Source organism: Alosa sapidissima, chromosome 11 (assembly GCF_018492685.1).
Source record: "Alosa sapidissima isolate fAloSap1 chromosome 11, fAloSap1.pri, whole genome shotgun sequence".
Lineage (NCBI taxonomy): Eukaryota > Metazoa > Chordata > Actinopteri > Clupeiformes > Clupeidae > Alosa > Alosa sapidissima.
Genome location: NC_055967.1, coordinates 26,501,243 through 26,520,756, shown reverse-complemented (window position 1 = coordinate 26,520,756; position 19,514 = coordinate 26,501,243). Strand labels below are relative to the sequence as shown.

At 43.1% G+C, this 19,514-nt stretch overlaps 1 protein-coding gene across 2 annotated transcripts; it reads right to left on the bottom strand.

Annotated features, from left to right (window-relative positions):
• Positions 1 to 168: 168 nt before the first annotated feature.
• asz1 (ankyrin repeat, SAM and basic leucine zipper domain containing 1) lies at positions 169 to 15,016 on the bottom strand. 2 transcript variants are annotated; one of them, XM_042109914.1, is made up of 13 exons: positions 14,849 to 15,016; positions 14,316 to 14,421; positions 13,901 to 14,023; positions 10,948 to 11,059; positions 7,533 to 7,644; positions 7,072 to 7,206; positions 6,813 to 6,934; positions 6,453 to 6,525; positions 6,136 to 6,192; positions 5,787 to 5,899; positions 3,404 to 3,509; positions 2,917 to 3,030; positions 169 to 984 (listed from the first exon to the last, which is right to left on the bottom strand). In XM_042109914.1, the coding sequence occupies exons 1-13, from the start codon at positions 14,948 to 14,950 to the stop codon at positions 832 to 834; spliced, it is 1,428 nt and encodes a 475-aa protein (XP_041965848.1). In that variant the 5' UTR covers positions 14,951 to 15,016; the 3' UTR covers positions 169 to 831. The 2 variants fall into 2 exon arrangements, with proteins under 2 accessions (XP_041965848.1, XP_041965849.1); XM_042109915.1 differs by lacking the exon at positions 14,849 to 15,016 and adding an exon at positions 14,720 to 14,803.
• Positions 15,017 to 19,514: the final 4,498 nt, after the last annotated feature.

Here is a 19,514-nt window from a genome sequence, read left to right as displayed (position 1 = left end):
AATAAAATATCTCCATGGTTTGGGTGCCCCTACTCGCTACAATTTTTACAACGGATCTTTTTGGACCACCCCAAGAGAACCAATACCACAAAAAGTAACATATTCTCATAGTCCATTCTGATTCCATCATAACTCTATGTTCCAATGATTTCATATATATTTTTTTTAATTTTGCATCCATGTTCTCAGAAACTGGTCCTCCATCAAGCAACTGGGAAAAGATACATACAGTTTACAACACTCCTAATGTGATGTGATTGCTATATTAACAAATAATAAACCTATTACCAGACATACAATTGATATTAGGTCAAATAAAAAAAATACAAAAATATGCATGCAATATTTACAAAGATCTAAACTACTGGGTAAACCGAACAAATCTGAACTGTGAACAATTACCACAAAACAATAAAATCAAACACAGGAGGAATGTCATTCTGTAATTGACAGCATGAAAGAATGCCCATCAAAATGGCCATTATTCAAAAAAAAAGAAAAAAAAAAAAAACAGAAAGTCAGCTAAAAATAATAAATAACTAAAACTCTTGACAAAGCTTTAAGACAAAACATTCAACCCACTATAAGCTTTCCTCCTACACAAGTTAGCATGGCAGCTTTTAGTTACGCCTTCACTGTAGTGAGGCTGTGGGGGAAGGGAGGAAGTCTGAAAATTGATTTTCTCCATTTTGTGAAGGGTCCCATAATAACAGTGCTTTGTGGTGTGAACTGTTTCTCACAGTCTCTAGGTGAAGCCCTGGCGCTATTGTACATCTGGCTCGGGCAGTCTCGGAGCGTGTGACAGCAGCGGCGCCGTAAAACCCGCTTTTCTCAGGCCCACGTCTTCACGCTTCTCCAGGCCAGCGAGCCAAGCAGCAGGCCCGCTCCGAGCATGCCCAGTGCCAGCGTCTTGGGGAGCCATCTCCGGAGGCGGCCGTGGGAACTGGGCCGAGCTGGCTGACCGGGGGACTCGGCCGGGTCCATCTAGGCAGCAGCAGAAAGAGGCGTCACAAGATCAGAGGTGAGCGGGAAGCACTGGGCCGCCCAGTCGCCCGCTCGCTCGCTAGCTGCCCCAGCCTGCTAATGAGGCAAGCACGCAGTGACCTCCGGAGGCCCTAATCCTAACTGTATTACACCAATTAGCTTCCACTTCACCTGAACCAGCGCCACTGCCCACCACGGGGACCGGCTCGAATTAACATGCGCTTGCTACCTACAGAGCGGAGGTGTTCCGTCCCATCAGGGGCACGCAGAGTGGGTTTGGGGGGGGGGGGGGTGGGGGGGGGGGCAGAGGGACGCTTCCTGGCATGCCTGCGTCACCTGAGCTCTGGTCGGGCCAGCTCAAGACTCGGCGCAGAAAAGCGGCTTAGCACTACCGGTGCTGTCACACAGCATTTCCAGCTGTGCGGAGCGCTGGGCACATCTAAGCCAAGTTCAAAGGCACATTAAGAACGTTTAAAGAGAACAAGGAGTCTGTAAACGTATTCAAATTGCTTTAGTACATGCAAAAAGCCACGTTTCCACATGTAGTTTAGAGAAGAAATTTTGCTTTTTGTTAACTTGCTTTTTAAAGCAACAATTGTTTTTTTTCTACTATAAAATGACATTTGCAAAAATGTACTATGTATATAAAAAGTGATGTAAAACTATTTAATCTTCTAAAGTGCCTGACAGGAATAATAAACAAAAGGACATATACGGAGCAATTATTCACACACTTTCATAAAATGAAAAATTATTTGACAAGATGTTTGTCTCAGTGTTAAAAGGTGCCTGGTGTGAAATGCATCAAATGTGGTCACTAGTTTTCAATTTTTAATCTGCTAGTAACTATTTCCAAAATGTACTCTTTTCAAGCTTCTCTCCTCTTCCTTCCCTTCTTTCACTTGAACACACAACTGAAACTTATTCAAACCCGACATCTATCATAAATCTACCGTGTCAGTTACAACTGCAGATGCTCAGGAAAGAGACGGGATTCACCACCCTCTTCCCCCTTCTATCCATCTCCCTCACACACAGGCACAGTTTCATGAGAATCTAATCCTTCCAGACCGGACATCAAAAAAGATTCATGAAAGTACAATATTGCACGGAACGGACAAGGCCAAAACGCATGCATATTAACTGTGGTGCAATACAATAGAATACTTTGCCACAAAACCTTTGTCTATTTGTCCAATTTGCCACGATAACGTGCTCAATAAAATGATGAATGCGGAGGGGAAAAAAACTATTGAGGGGCAATCGTGCTGGAGCATAAATAACTGGTTTCTTGATGTCTCCTTGAGGAGGGAAGCTGGAATGCACAAAGTGCGTGAAGTTTCTCATAGTCATTGATGGATGTGATAGGACGCATTCTCTTTTGTCAGGAGGCTCGGATTGAAAAAAGAAAGGAAAAAAAACTCCTCTGGCCGAGGCGTCTCTTCCTGGGCCGGCCGCCAGCCTGGCCACATGGACCCTGTAGGCCGTCGGATTCCAGGCTGACACGCCGGACACCCCCCCCCCCCCCCTCTCCAGCACTCCCTCCATTCTTCTCTCCCTCCCTCCACTCTTCTCTCCCCTCTCCCTCTCTCCACTCTTCTGCTGCAGGAAGGCTGCTGTGCCTTAGAGCCTCCGCCTGAGTTATGGGCTGTGAGGTCTGAAGCCTGTCAAAACCCTTTGCATCCACCTACACCTTCCCACTACATCCACCCTCACCCACCAGTGTAAACCCACAGAGCTCCTCTTCCCCAGCACAGAGCAGAGTGGATCAGAGCAGGGCACCCGGCGCGGCAGCACACCGACATGACAAAGAGCCTTTCAAGTAGAGGGTTATATGTCTGAGGACGATGATTAATTCTACTGTGTGTGTGTGTGCGTGTGTACTGATGGACACACAGAGAGAGATGAAAATAGGAGAGGGAAACGACTAACCTTGCGCAACAGGTCTCGGAGGCAGGACACCTCTTTCTGGAGGTCTCCAGTCTGAGCCACCAGCTCTGTGCAAATGGCCTGAGCCTCCTTCTTAGGGTCCCAGGTCAGTACCAGCTGTTGGACACAGGGAACAGGGTTTGAGAACGAGAACCACACACACACACACACACACACACACACACTTACAGCTCTCATACCTTTGTGCCAAGAGGTTGGGAAGAGAACTAAGACCAGAGGAAAATATTTGGTTGCTCGATCGAAGATATATAATAGTACTGCAGCTGGCTTTTTTATAATATCATATAGCTTAAGAGCACCAAAAAGCACCAAATATGACCAAATATGCTCCTGTTTGTTCTGCCATGTAGGAAATATTTCAGGAGTCTATTCCAGTCTATAATTGGGCAATGCTGGACTGTTGTGGGCATGTCAGTGTGTACGGCTGTCGGGCGGTTGTGTGAGTGCGAGTGTGTGTGTGTGTGAGTACCTCTGAGGCACTGCGGGGAAAGCGCCCGATGACGTCCCTCACCGTGTCCGTCAGGTAGCAGCACTGTTGCCGCAAGCTGATGAGGAAAGTGTAAAGCTCTTCACTCCTATAAAAGCACCACACACACACACCTGGGTGAATAACACACACGGCCAGCACAACACACACATCTGGGTGAATAACACACAGCAGTAGGGCCTTGGCCATTGGCTGCTTGTTTGTGCAGTGAGGCTCATTGAGAGGCATAATGCTTTCAGACATAGGGATGCGCTCATTACAATCACTTAAACGAGCTTGCTGGGAATGCCCATATGCTTCACTTTGGATTAATTTGGGGCAACAGCAAACCATGTGGCATACATTCTTTGTTAATATGGGCCTTTTGTTTGGAGCACAAAGTACACAAAGTACACAAAGTACAAAGCAACGCATCAAAGACAACATAAATGGACACCCCTGGACGGAAGCATTTACAGTCTTGGGTAATGAGATACGTGATATTCTTAGTCAGTTGTCTAATCACCCTTGATATGCAGCAAAATAAACACACAGGGCTTGGATCATATTTAGCATTACATTTTGCCCTTAACAGATCATTTCCATTCCAAATGCCATATGGGTCCAGCAAATCCTTTATCCCTGTCTGGCAATGTACCACAACCCTCTGCTGTCAGGCTTATTAGCCTGAGAAACAAAAACAGGTGCAATCTGTTGATGTGGAGAGAGAGAGAGAGAGAGAGAGAGAGAGAGAGAGAGAGAAAGAAAAGAAGAGAGAATGTGAGAAAGAGAGAGCGAGAGTGAGAGTGAGAGAGACACACACATGTCTGCCTGGGCTCAGCGCTGCCCATCCGTAACGAGCTGAGAGAAATAGCGCTGGCCGGTGCGGATCAGCTCCATCAAAGAGAGGGCTCTTCTGCTCAGACACTGTCACAACTGGCCAATTAGCGAGAGCTTTGAGCGATTACTCTACACAATGATGGGTGGCAATCCATCCAGTTTTTTTTTTTTTTTTTTTTTTTTTTTACACGAGGTGATATTTGTCCCTCGTCTGGTGCATTCGCACTGTCTCGTGTGCGAACCGTGTGTTGAGGCCGACACCACACTAGTGATGTTATTCGTATATGCGTGTTATTCTAACAGTGCACCCCCCGCCCCAAATCCCCCCCAGCAGCCGCTTTCTTATTCCAACACTCTGTCAGAGGCTCTGGTAAACACTGTCAGGCGGCGCGGAGTTACTATCTCCTGCGGGCCGCTGAGATGGGCTCAGAGCGTCGCTCTGTTAGTTTATCTAGGGGGTGAGAGAGTGATAAGCAAGCGTGTCCGAGCCTAAGTGCCGGCCTGACGGGCAGACCTGCTGAACTGACCCATCTGTCTTTATCAGCGAAGCGTCTCTGGGTGGCCGCTGACAGAACCCCCCCCAAAACTAGCCCAAACTCCCCTGCCCCCCTAAAGGCTCCTCTCAACACATTTCATGTCCTCCAAGTCTCCATGTCACGTATGTACAAACCCTTGAAGAGTGGCAACTCTTCCTTGTCACTCATGAGTGGGCTCACGCTGTACTTAGGTGAAATGAATTGCGCTCGTCCGCTGCTGTAACTGCCCAAAGAAAGTGGGCATGTGTCAGGCGCCTCCCATACCGCTTAAGCTACGTGCTGAAATAGTACAGTGGGTTGTTTACACTCACCCCCCACCATTACCAGGAAATCTACCCCCTGGCCAGGGGTATTTAAGCTGAGAGGGCAGTACGATCTCCCCTGGGGCTGTTTACAATGAAGCCATCAGGCGGGGATTTAAAGGGCTGAATTTACCGTCGGCGGCGCGGTGCCCCTACCCTCTCGTAGGCCGGGGGTCGTGGGAATTAGGTGCTCGTTAAGATTCATTAAGTGTGGACTTGAAGTTAAACACGGCGCTCTGACCCACCGCTCACAGCCATCAGTCAGGGATACAGCTCTCCGAGAGATCTCGCTCGCTCATCTCTCACCTTACAAATCATTACGGACGCTTAAACCATTAGGACAAGCTCGCCCAAGCGCCTGCTGCCTCCGAGATGTGGTCATTGGAGCTGGTGGACAGGCCCGTTGTTTTGATATCCGTTTCTGCAGTACTGTGAAGGGCAATGTGTGTCCTTATAGCAATAACAATACTTCACATTTCCCAAGGTTTTACAATACTTTCTGCCCAACCAGATCAACAGATAGATATATGGATAGATAGATTGATAGAGACGATTAGATACTTTATTCATTTTAAGGGAACTTTGGGGTGAATAAAGTATCCATCTATCAACTAGAGGGCTTGAGTCAGTTAAACACTCATGAAGCATTTATCATCCTACTTCCAACTTCAGAAAGCACCCCGTGCAGCAGAGTGCAACAGAACGCACCCGTTGTCTATGTTCTTCAGCTGCGTTAAGGTGTCCAGGTCCACCTGGTCCAGGTGCATCTCCTGAACAGCAGACAGCACCTTCCTCTGGTCCTCAGGATTCGTAATACCAATCTAGGGAGAGATAGTCTCACACAATACATACATCTACCACAAACCACACACTAGACTACCTAGCACATACATCTACCACAAACCTCACTATTATTATAACAAATACTTCAATAATACTACAAGCTCTGGCAAATCCCCAATAAGAATAACACTTAAATGCCTGATTAGAACAACACGTTGACATCAGTCAGTTACACTGCTGAAGTGAAGCCCTGGGAGAACATGAGAAAGGTCACCTTTTCCAGGTCCTCCTGCTCCATGGACAGCAACTCGCCCCAGGTAATGTCATGCTCCTGTTGACACAATGTCCAGACCCTTTCTGAGCTCATACATACACATTATACATATATGTGCGCTGACCACTTGGTGACTATTTCTTTCTTTCTTTTTTTTTACAGAAAAAAAGACCACAATGTTACAAAGACATGTGCACACCAGAAATTTGAAAAAACATTGTTTTGTACATGTACAATGTCCCTCTGTAAAGTATGTGAATAATATAATATTTGAAATATTGAATAAATAATATTTGAAAGTCTGAATAAGTACTCACTATTATGATGTCAGAGAGGTATTCCAAATTCAGGCCATGTAGAAGCAATTCAATGTCACACAGTTTTGCAGAGCTGTGAGCATAAACATAACTAATTATTCAAAATCACAGCACAAACATAAGCAGAAGTGCCAGTTTTCTGAGGTATTCAAATGCACCATTTCCAATATCTGTAATATCAACATCTCTTTGGTTGGTAAATAAAATTCAATAACATGTGTACCCCTTTTTGTACCAATCATATGTTCTACTAGCTTAAGAATTCTTTTCAACACTGTTGCACTCTGACAGCACTTCCCCTCATGACCACAAGGAGGCAGCAGGCCCTGCATGATGCTGAGTGGGCGATCAGAACCTCACCTCTCCATGGAAGCAGGCGAGGGGTCAGGGCTCCTCTTGAAGAATTTAAAGAGGTTATCCTGCTTAGATGTCTCACTACCATTCACGCCAGCACCATTAAGAGAGGCTAGGAATCTGGAAATCTGAATTGGGAAGACAGGAACACAAACAAGCAAACAAAAAAGGGGTAACTGGCGACCTTTGAAATGACGGATAGATAAAGACCATACAATTGACACACGAAAACATTTCATAAATCAGGACTTGGGAATCAGTGCACCTGTGCTCGCTTGAAGTGCTTGGCCAGGTCGGTGGCCGTTTTGCCTGCCTTGGTTTTTAACGTCTTGTCGGCTCCGAGTTGGAGAAGCTTCAACACGGCCTCCTCACGCCCATACTGCACAGCGATCGTGAGGGCCTGGATCAGGATCAGAACAAGGATGACGACACCATCATCTTCAGCTCACACAGCATTAGGACATCTCTGTTAATGCACCTAGAGCATTTATTCATTTAGCAGACGCTTTTATCCAAAGTGACTTCCATATGTCAATTATAATACAAGGGCCATTCTCCACAGAGCAACCTGGGGTTAAGTTCCTTGCTCAAGGGCACAACGGTGGATGCCGGGATTTGAACCCACAACTTTACAGGCTACTGCATGTGGTAATAGTAGTAATAATAGTCATTTTTACATGCTCAAATGCACCTAAAACAAAAATGTGTGAACAAATCTCTGCGCACCGTGTTTCCACTCTCGTCCTGGGAGTTGATCTCCGCTCCGTGGGACACCAACAAGTTGATCACCTGGCTGTGGCCCTCCCGGGTTGCCATCATCAGTGAGGTCATACGAGATCTGATTTCACACACATATACACACACAAATTACTATTAGCGACATGTCCACCAGAGAGCAGTAAAGACCGGAACATCTGCCACTTTTGCCCAGAGAGAAACTTCTGGAAATATCTAAAACAGTCCAGCCTGAGTGACTGATTAATCATTTGATTTCAGTGCTAATGATGATATATGGTGGGGGGCCCTTACTTCTTGTACTGACAAGGGTATTAGATTGCATCGTTTTTAAAGCACTAGTTTGACATTTGACTTCTTGAGTTCATGGTCCGTTCACTGCCGGTCTTCTTCATTATCCTGGTATGTGCAGTGACATCAAAAATCAGTAGGACAGACTCTCCGATATCGTCCATCATGCTGGGCAGGTCGCCCACTTCAGCCATACATCATCAAAATATCAGAGGTTAGGGTTTGTCAGTGACCATTGTTGGCTCAGGCTTCTGAGCGCAGCAGGTGCACAAAGCACCCGCAGAATCTACAGAATACAGAATTCCCTCCACTTAACGCACATTTTATTCTCTGACTCACCGGCATTTCTAGGAAGTTAGGAGAGCAATTACGCAATGATGTCTGACTAATTCAACAAAAGCATTTGTATTCTTGGGGAAAGTGAGGGTCACTATGTGAACCAACTACCCAGCAGAACAATAGGGTGACTCACGCTTCACCATGGTCCCAATGTAAAGAATTCAAGTGTTCAGCTAAAAAAAAGAAACAAGATATCCTTCAGGCAATGGCCTCAGACCACAAATTTAGAATTCTGCCCATTTGCCCATTTTGCTTCTGGGAAAAGACAACACATACAAGAAGAGGCCAATGCTATTTGTTTCGTTTTTTAGTAGGAGTACAAGTATTTACATTTTTATACTTACCCGTCGATACCAGTATACAAATGTACCAATAGTGATATTTCTACAACATTTGTAACAAATAACTTATTTTCTTCTTTGTTATGGTTGAAATAATAAGTTTAAATAATGAGTATCAAATAGAAAGAATATCAAACCACAAATAATGAAAACTTTCTGTGTAAAACAGTTAGCCACAGTTAGTGGCTATTGGTCAATGAACAAAGCTGCTATCTCTAAAATTGAAGCAGTCTTGTGTCACTCTGTTGTGCATTTGAAATGAACTGTGTCCTGAGGGGCAGCTGTGGCCTACTCCTAACCTACTGGTTAGGGCTTCGGACCTGTAACCGGAGGGTTGCCGGTTCGAACCTCGACCAGTAGGAACGGCTGAAGTGCCCTTGAGCAAGGCAACTAACCCCTCACTGCTCCCAGAGCCCTGCTGTTGTAGCAGGCAGCTCACTGCGTCGGGATTAGTGTGTGCTTCACCTCACTGTGTGCCAAGTGTGTTTCACTAATTCTCGGATTGGGATAAATGCAGAGACCAAATTTCCCTCACGGTACAATCAAAAGAGTATATACTTACTTAGCCCAACACACCAGCCAAGGTCAATAAAGTGTATGCCACTTGCGTATGTTAGGTAAGCTATAGATTTATTCATAAATCTTGCGGTGCAAGACTGAAATCAGCATAGGGGCAGCGCATGTTTAGTGGCTATGATACTATGCTATAGGGGAAACAGTGCAATGAAGTGGTATAGGAGAATTTTTACGAGTGTGTGGGTTGCCATTATCGGTGCATTCCTATCAATCACTGTTTTAACACAAAGTAATCACACATCTCTCACATTTGGCTTGCACAACCCTAAGTGACGACCTCATTTACCTTCACGTGTATTTAACATGCCATGTTGGGGGCAGCAATCAAAATGACATTCTTATCAAGTCATCAAATGTGGTACGTCAAGGGGAAGTGCTCGCACAAACCAGTGCATCGGAGTCTGTGGGAATGTTAGTGTGACCATTAATCAGGAGGGTGACACTTCCCCGAAAGGCTGGGAGCCACTCTGAGAAGTCCGGCTTCGCAACAGCAGCTCAGGTGGGCAAGGACACAACCATTCCTCATGTTGACGCAGGCTAACTACCAAATACGCGTTTCCTCCTCGGTGACAAAGGAGGTGATGTTTTAAATGCCAGCCAGACTCTACTATCTTCCCAGGGTGTCGCAACCAACATTCTGATGAAAAGGTGCCGCTTTCCTGAGGCAACGACGCAATACTGGACTGAACAAAGTCCAACGTTGTTCGCAAGGAGAACACCTTTGCGGAAGTAGACCATTTTTGTTAAAATAAAAAGCCACACAGATCTTGACGCGCCATCTGTTATCAGTTCTCTACACCATCCACCAGAATGGTTCCCCAATTTACACTGTGGAAAATTAAGGTGTATTACTTTTTTCAATCATACTGCAGTTCAATGGTCGAGGTGCATTAAAATGAAAATCCACCCCCATTTAACAGTATGCATAATACAACAGTATGCATTGGGCAACAGAACATTTGAGCAAAAAAACCCAAAACATTTGTTTTACAACATAATTGAATCTCGTAAAAATACCAATGGCGACGCATTAGTATCTGAAAGGGTTACAGGGGGCACAAAAACAAACACTCTTTCATGCTACCGCTTTCTAATGACTGAGTCTGCATTCTAATCGTTTACCTCACGCTTCAGGACAAAACAGCTGGTACAAATTGCCAGTTAAATATACAAGCACGTAATGGGGGTAGGTTATCCCCGCCCTCCATGTTTTGCCCATGTCCCACTCCCCTTACCAATGCTCAAATATTTTGTCTAGTGAGGAAACAATCAATTTCCTACTCGTGCTCCAAGGCCATCTTGACACCCTGTTTGTTGGGTCTGTATGTGAGTGTGTGTATGTGCGTGTATGTGTGTGTGTGTGTGTGTACAGAGGGCATTGTTTGTAATGGCTCAATGGGGATGAGATCATGAGGTCTGTCCGTCTGTCCACCTGTCGCGTTCTCATTCTCTGCTCTGCTTCGTTGCACAGCACACATGTTTAGTACGGGTGGCGGTGTGTCTGGAGGGTCTGTGCGAAGGCACTTGCCATAACAGGATGTGATGTCGTGCGTATATAAAATGCTGAATGACAGCAGCGGTGCTAAACCTGGCTAAAGGTGTAGCATGCTCTACTGCCTGAGAGAGTTGAGACCCTGAAGCAAGAAAAAGGCCCAGAAAAGAGAGAGAGATAGATAGATAGAGAGAGACTCTCCTCTTGCAAATCATCAACCTTCACATCCACTAAATCAATACAATCAGTGGTGCAATATGCTTCATGGGATTAAGCTTTCAAATCTTTAACAGATCGGAAAACACACACACATGCGCACGCACGCGCGCACACACACACACACACACACACACACACTTGGCCTCACTTGTTCGATGCATTGGGGTCAGCGTTGCGGGACAGCAGCAGTTCCACGCACTTGACAATCTTGCCTTCGGATACAGATGCTGTGCAGGCAGCCATAAGGACTGTGTAGAGATCTGCAGCACAAGGCAGAGGAGAGCAAATTGCAGGACGGAGGGAAGCCAACAGAGCAGAACGCACAATGACATATCCAGTGAATCACTCATGCCTCCTTAGCAGTGAAAAGAGGCATTCTTTGAGGAGACCAAAATTAAATTAAAATAGGATTACAGGGACCAAAACAATGAATTTCGCCAGCATTTGTTACCGGAAGAGTGAAAACAAAACCAAATCAAAGACACAAACACTAAGTTAATTGCAAATAGGATTTCTGGTCTAACTTATTGTGACTTGGACTCTGTTTTTTGTTGGTCTCTGATTGTGACTGAAGTGGGGTTTAGATTACGGGATGGGCTCTGGTCAGGGGGGTAAGGATGCAGACACAGCCTGTTTAAGTCTGCGGTGGAGCAGGAAAATAAATAAAAGTTCAGAGCGCAGACGACGGAATGACGGCAGCACCGCATACTGTATACCAGCTTTATCAATCACTTCTGCATTCTTCTGCTTCAGCGGAACAGAACTTAGGAAGTGGCAGCTGAATACCCCCCCCCCCCCCCCCCCCTTTAATTATTTCCTTTCAGAGCCTGAAGCTCCAACTACACCCCCCACCCCGACACACACACACACACACCTCCCCAACAGCCCTCCTCCACCCCCAATTTATGCTGGACATGGTGGAATTCTCCAAATTATTTCACCTCACTCTCTGCCAATATCCCAGGTTCAATGGGACCCAACAGATGCCTTCAATTTTTCAAAGCACAACAGAAATTGAACGTGTAAACTTAAAACACTCCGGTGGATTAATTGCATGTTTTTTGATATTTCCCCCTTTTGCGTCAGTGCCATTAAGTAATGGCAGATGAGGAGGAGGGGGCTGAGCTCTAATTGGTTGCTATCTGAGGCCACGCACGCGTGCAGTTGAGGGAAGTACATGCGGGGGAACCTGCCGTCAACTGTTGCACTTGCTAATGAAAAGCAAATGAACCCCCCGAAGGATTAAGTCTAGCCGTGCGATTCTGTTTGATATCACACAGGATCCTTTCCCTGTGGCTGCGGTAAAATCCCATTATATGCCATAACTCTAGACGGCTCAAGTCATTGCAAGGTCATTTGATGGTGAGCCAGGTACACAGTCACTCTGTATCCTGTTCATTTAACACAGTTCCCAATCCCAACATTCAGCTAGGCTGAGTGAGCCAGCTCAGCGAAGAATTCAATTTGGAACTGGGATACACTCTACTGCATGAGAGGAACTAGATGCCTTTTTTTCTCCTTTCTATTAAAAGGTACTTGCTCACTGTACATCATTTGTATGTTAGTGTATTTTTATATATTGTATTAAGTGTTAGTATAATTTGTATTTTAGTATATTTAGCATATTCTTTATCTTCTACTGTCCTTACTGCTTAGTTGTGTTTTTATATTATATACTTTAATTACTCTTTCTGCTGTTAAAGAATGTGTTTGTGTTGTATGTATGCTGCTGAGACCTTGAATTTCCCCTGGGGATCAATAAAGTATCTATCTATCTATCTCCAGGGCTCTACAGTGCGCCCATTTCACTCGCACATGCGAGTAAAAATAATTGCGTGCGAGTGCAAAAAAATATTTAGGCGCACTGGTGCGAATGACTTCTAGCCAAGTCAATGTTGGTCTACATTGTCGAGTACTCAAATACACCGCAACATCGCGAAACAATACTGGTGCGAACCATAAAATCACGTCGCCAATATAGCATAAAAACTACACCTCCCTTCAACGTTAGCAGTTTCGCGTTGTGACTCGCTAGTTGCTTCTATCAAATTTAAGGGTGCGTTGAAAAAGCGGAAAGTTAGACTAGCCAGCCAAGATGCAAAGTATAACTAATTTCTTCAATCCACCGAATTCATCGGATATATGAGGAACAGGATGAGATTCTAAGAATGCAATGAGAGAAGGAAAAGGTAACATGCCTTTTAGCCCAGTTGACATTGGCTGCAATATGCAAAATATAGCTGTAGCGAACAGGCACAAAAGTAGCCTCCTGTAATACTCCCGTTTTATTCAAAAGTAGAACGCTACAGACAACTCCAGGCTTCCATGCATGCTTGTTTGTTTTACACCGAATACAAGCTGAAGTGCAAAACGAAAGTAAGCATAGGCCTACCATCTGCCTACTGCCTCCATCAGTGCAGATATTTCAAATAAATATAAATATCATTGATTAGACTATGTTGGGTTTTGTTGAAAAGAAAATTCACGGTTTTAGTAGTAGGCTAGTATTGGGCAGTATGCAGTCAGATAGGTCACATGGGGATATTTGGATTAGCTATAGGTGGATTCACAAATAAATAAATTGGCCTAAGGACCTACATTTGGCAGGATAGCGTACTTCATACAGGCTATATGCAAATATGGCAATGCATTATATTATTTTACATTAACAAAATGTAGAAAAATAGGACGGACTGAAAATAAAGTAGGCACTGATGTTCTTTAAAATCTTGTTTCCTGTAAATGTTGTCAGTCATTCTTAATCTTCGTAATTGGTGCATTGGCATGTTTAACTGTTAGCTGCAGTGTAAAGTTACATTATGTGCAAGTTAAGTACAGAACTGACTGTGCCCCCAGATTTTTGTCTGTGCTCCTAAATTTTTTAACTTGGGCGCACAAGTGCTCCTGGAAAAATTTTTTAGTGTAGAGCCCTGCTATCTATCTATGTGTTGACTCTCCAAGGGTGGTGACCTCTGCCTCCCATTACCTAGTTTATGGTAATTGACTTTCAGAATGGCAGAAATCCTAGTTTAATATATTGCTGGTCTAGGGCAAATCAGGAGCAAGTTTACACCACCATTACGTCACCTAATGGATCTTACCTCTACTGAAGTTGGCACTGGCCCCTCTGTCCAGGAGCAGTTTAGCCATGTCATAGTTGCCCGCATGGACAGCACACATTAGTGGGGTCCACTCAAAACCTAACCGTGTGTCCACCTCCACACCTGGCAAAGTAGTGTTAATTTCATATTTCATAAACAGTGACATATACAGTCAGGTTAGTTCAACTTTGACAGATTTGCTGTGCCAGGGAATGTCCAGGGTTTCTCAGGGCTCCCTCGTTGTTAACGTTAGTGTACCGTTAGACGCTAAATTTGAGTTTTTGTAAAGATTCTACTTGTCAAGTGAGGTTGTTATCACTGACACAAAACTTCATTGAAATAGTCAACAATAGACTGGCTGCTCATGGTTCACGTCAAGTCTGAACCATGGCCATCTCGGGTTCCATTAACTTACCATTGTCCAACAACTGTTCCACGACTTTGGTGTCTCCAGTGTTAATGGCACGTTTCAAAGTTGAGACTTTGTCCCCACTGGGTTTTAAGCCATCCGTCTCAGCACCCTGGTAAGAAAACACACGCAAGTAAAATAAAAAATTATCAGCTTTAAAACTTGCACAAGACTATTTTACAGTCATTACATATGGTCGGAGGCAATTCATGTGTTCAGAAAGGGCTAAGTTCCTGGGAAGAAACTAACGTTAGCGTTAACATGACCTTAAAAAAAATCTGCTGACTTAGCTTGCTAGCCAGTTGCTAGGTTGAAAGAAACATGACAACAAAACGTGTTAAACAATGCATTTCACAGTCCGGTCTATGCCAACACCAGAAACAGCACAATTCACAACAGAGTCTACTGACCTAAAGTTAAGTTTAACATTTGAGTTCTACACAAGGCTAAGGGCAAGCCCGCTCACGTGTTCAGTAGAGGTCTGGCTAGCTAACTTGCCAATGAGTCTAAAAACTAAAACGCAAACATGATCATCTCACCTCATTTGAGCTTTGTTTATGAGAATGTCCAATATCCCATTCATCATCACTCCCATCGCTTTCATCCCCAGCTGGGAAAGCGTACTCGATACCATTTGACATTATAAAATATGACAACCAACTTGACTGTAGCAGTGGTCAGTGTTAATGCAACAGGTGCTTTTTCTTAATTCGTTAACGTCATCAAACATAGACAGCAGACTGGTGACATAGACAAAACTGAACTTCTGGCTGCAAATTCAAGGAAAAGTTGGTTGGCAGGCAATTTTGGAGTGCCTATAATGAATATGTTATTTACCAAAAGTAATTTTGCATTTTAAAGCAGCTAATTAGTATGATATAGGCATAGGCCTCCATAATAGGCTATCCAGGCACATTATAAATTGAGCTTGAGCCAAAGTGGTTTGCAATTTAACAAGTGATTTACAACAAAACAAAATAATAGACTAGATGTGGAACAAATCATACAAGTTCATGATTAAATTAATAATTAAAACCTATCAGAAAAAAATAGTAAGGAATAGCCTACAATATGATAATCAAAATAATGCAATATCAACTAAAGCAAATCAAAGCTCAAATGCAAGGTTGAAGATACAATCCCTGTTTGGGAAAAATCCAGTTATTTAACAACAGATATTACATAAACTCATCTATCTATAAGTGACTAACAATGTTTTCACCAAACTGTTTCAGCCATCAAACGCTAGTTGGGATCAGGGAAGGATACAGGGTATATCTTACAAATTAATACAGGTTATTATGCATCATTATAAAACGTGTAGCTAGTCTGTATCTATATGTCAAAATAATATAGGCCTGTGGTTTTGTGATATCAGATCCGAATTGAGGAGGATTTTTGCAAATGTTAATCTTTACAAGTCACTTTTGGCCAAAACAGAATATAATGAATCCTTGGTATGTTTGACCAGGTTAGTTTCGTGCTATTCACTATTCACAAGTGGTGCTCTGTGATAAATAGAGGAAGTATATTTGTACAGCATGCCCTATCACCTTGTATTTTTTTCTGTGACAAGAGACCATTTGTCTATGCCCAGAAATCATGTTCCTTCTATGACTCACACAAACTCACTGTAAGATGGCATGTGATCAGCTCTTGTTTTTTAGAGATAAACTGGTAAGCTTCAAATAGTGTCAGCGGTCAGAGGTGTGTGGATGCAAAACACTTGTGTGTCTGTCCTGTCCACCCAAAGAGAGAAGTGGTGTGGCAAGTACTTTTTTATGTTTTGGTGAAATAATCTGATCCCAAGAACAGTATCTTCTCTGCAGTGGAATGTTGCCGTTACCTGAGGGGAAGCAGACTGTAATATACAATGCATACCAGAGCCTGGTCTCCTCATAACCTTGTAGAATTTCAAGGTCTTCCCCTGGCATGCTTAGATATTTTATTTTAACAATATTGTCGTCCTCCTTGCGTTTTCATTTGAGAATTCATTAAATGGCAAGTATGTTGTACAGCTTCCTGTTCAGTAGTTGATGGGGCACACAACATCAAAGCTGTTCCAAAGTCAGCATTAGAGGACTTCACTGTATATCTGTTACACAAAAGAATCAACGGCAAAGCAAATATTACTAGGCCCACAGTGCATTTCTTCCTCCTTTAGTGATTTAAATGTGTTAAGATTTTTTTTTATTTACAGTATCACTATCAAGGTTGTTATGTCTTATCACGTTTTAAGAAAATCTTATTCTGTTTTTATAAGTCACAAAGTGTGGCTTACTTCAGTGAATACCATCAGTTCTGACAATGGTTTACACATTTTGGAAATTTACCACCGTTTTGAGATGTCCTCAATTTGAAACTCTCTCGTCTGTCCATCAACTCGGCATGTATCAGACTGACAGAAATAATAAAGAATACATGTAACCCAGCATTTATAAAGGTAAAGCACTCTCGAAGGCCACGCCTGCACCATAAGCTGCAGCTGTTGTCAGTATTGTCTGACATGGTCAGCATTGTCACGATATGTTGTAGACATATTGTGACCGAGTGGCCCCTCACTCATGTGTAATGCAAATGCTGGACAACTTGTGTTTCATTTGCAACTGAAATACTCTTGGTGACTTGTTAAGCGAGGACACTCAATTGACTTCATGTGATCGTGCACCTCATAATATCAACCCAAATTGCATTAGAGGCCTTTGGCAGTGATGGGTGTTTAGCAGTCTAAGGAGACCTGGTGATTCTACTGTTTAGAAGAGAGTCTTATGCACTTTGTGTAAACATTCATAATATAATCAAATGCACTTAATGTTCCTCTGCTGTATGGAAAATTCCCTATTAGACAATACAGGCCTATGAAGCTGCAGTAGGATCAGAGTTATTCTGTCCTCTCTGTTGATTAACCAAATTCTGAGTTGCCCGTTCACATTCTTTATCTGTGTTCTATTACTGGTAGGCTGGTAAGGAAAGCTGGCTCTGTAGTGGGAGCTGAACTGGAGTGCATCACTTCAATATCTGACAAACGGACCCTGAACAAACTTGCAAGAGCCTCTTGATTGATTAATCACCCACTATGTGGATACTGTTTTTATAATTGATTTATATTAAGTGTTAGTATAGAAGAGGATGAAATTCATGTGCACAGTCTTCCAGGTGCTGGTGAGGTGCAGTCATCAATTGATAGACAGGAGAGTGAAGGATCACCGCACACTGGTGGGATTTCTTTGCTGATTTTATTTAGTAGTGAACAACGCGTTTCGCCTATGCTTCATCAGGTTCAGACTACGTTTACACGAAGCAGGGTATTTTCTTAAACGAATATCTGGCCATCTACGTTTGCAAATAAAACTGCATTTACACGAGACCGTTTTTTTTAAATGTGTTTACATGAACCCGTGTACATACATGCTGTCATGAGCACGCCAAACCACAGTGGCAGTCTAACGATAAGCTCAAGCTCACATTAACCAATCAGAACCCTGAAAAGTCGCACGTGAGAACATGTAAATGTAAACATTGGTCGCACATTTGGTTCTGTCGCATACTGTGACGTTGGCTGCCCAAAACTCCGTTTACCACAGTTTACAACCAAACGCATAAACGAAGTTTTCCAAAAAAAAAAACACTTTGGCCGGAGTTTTTTTGGATAACCGTTTTACGGGGCGAATTCTCCGTTTGCGTCTAAATGAAAGTTCCAAACGTAGGGAAATGTCTTCGTTTATAAAAATACACATGCTCGTGTAAACGGGGTCTCACTCTTAATCTGCACATGCCACCGACAGGTGATATAGGTAATTCACCAGGTCACATGACCACACCAATTAGCTCAAGGTACCACCCAATTCACAATCTGGTCTCCCATACAATCCAGTCCAAAGTCCTCATAACCAAGCCCACATACATACGAGATACGATAGAACGGGTGAAACCCAGCCCAAGAGGTGGTAACTTGATTAAACAACTGTTACAGAGAGAGGCATATTGGATACATGAATTAAATACAGTAGAACCCCATGGTCTCAATGAATTACAAGATTTAAGTGTATTTTTGTGAAAATCTTTTGGTATTTGCACAATGCATATTTGCACACTAGTATTTATGATATATGAACCTGATATGTATGTGTACTGTTATTGGATTAATATTAATATTGGAGTTACTGATGATATGTGAACCTTGGATATGTTATAAGTGAATATTGGTATGAAATGTGAGCATGGGACTGGAATTGGACTGCATATGGACATTGTTGTTTGTAATGTATAGACTTTGGATGTAATTTAAGTAATATTTGCACTTTGCAATTTTGCACATTGGTATTTGCACATTGCACTTTCAAACTTCGATAGCAATGAAACTGAAATTGAATATTGTTGAATGCAATGTAAATTCCAAATGTATATATATTCAAGTTTTGGGCATTGTTGTGGGTAATGTATGGACTATGGATGTACTGTGATGTATGTGGGCTTGGTTATGAGGACTTTGGACTGGATTGTATGGGAGACCAGATTGTGAATTGGGTGGTACCTTGAGCTAATTGGTGTGGTCATGTGACCTGGTGAATCACCTATATTACCTGTCGGTGGCATGTGGAGATTAAGAGGGAACCTGATGAAGCATAGGCGAAACGCGTTGTTCACTACTAAATAAAATCAGCAAAGAAATCCTACCAGTGTGCGGTGATCCTTCACTCTCCTGTTAGTATGATTTGTATTTTAGTATATTTAGTATATTCTTTATCTTCTACTGTCCTTATTGCTTAGTTGTGTTTTTTATATTATATACTTTTAATTACTTCTTCTGCTGTTAGTGAATGTGTGTGTGTTGTCTGTATGCTACTGAGACCTTGAATTTCCCCTGGGGATCAATAAAGTATCTATCTATTTATCTATCTATAATGTCTTCACCTCCTGATCTCAATCAGGCTGTGAGTAACTTTTTAGAAAAAGCCATACCGATTCCATTTCTTGATTCAGACCTGAATTGCTGTGATGTAGAAGTGAAATGTCTTATGCGCCTCAGCACACCGCTTCCAAATATTCTGGGAAATGTGGCAATGTAAAATTATACAATAGTCTGTAACATTCCTACATCGCTTTATATTGGTTGAATGCCTTAGCATTTTCATAAAGTAAGTAGGTTTGCTATTACTCAAAGACAGAGGAATCCCCCTTAACATAGGCTTTCATCAAACACCT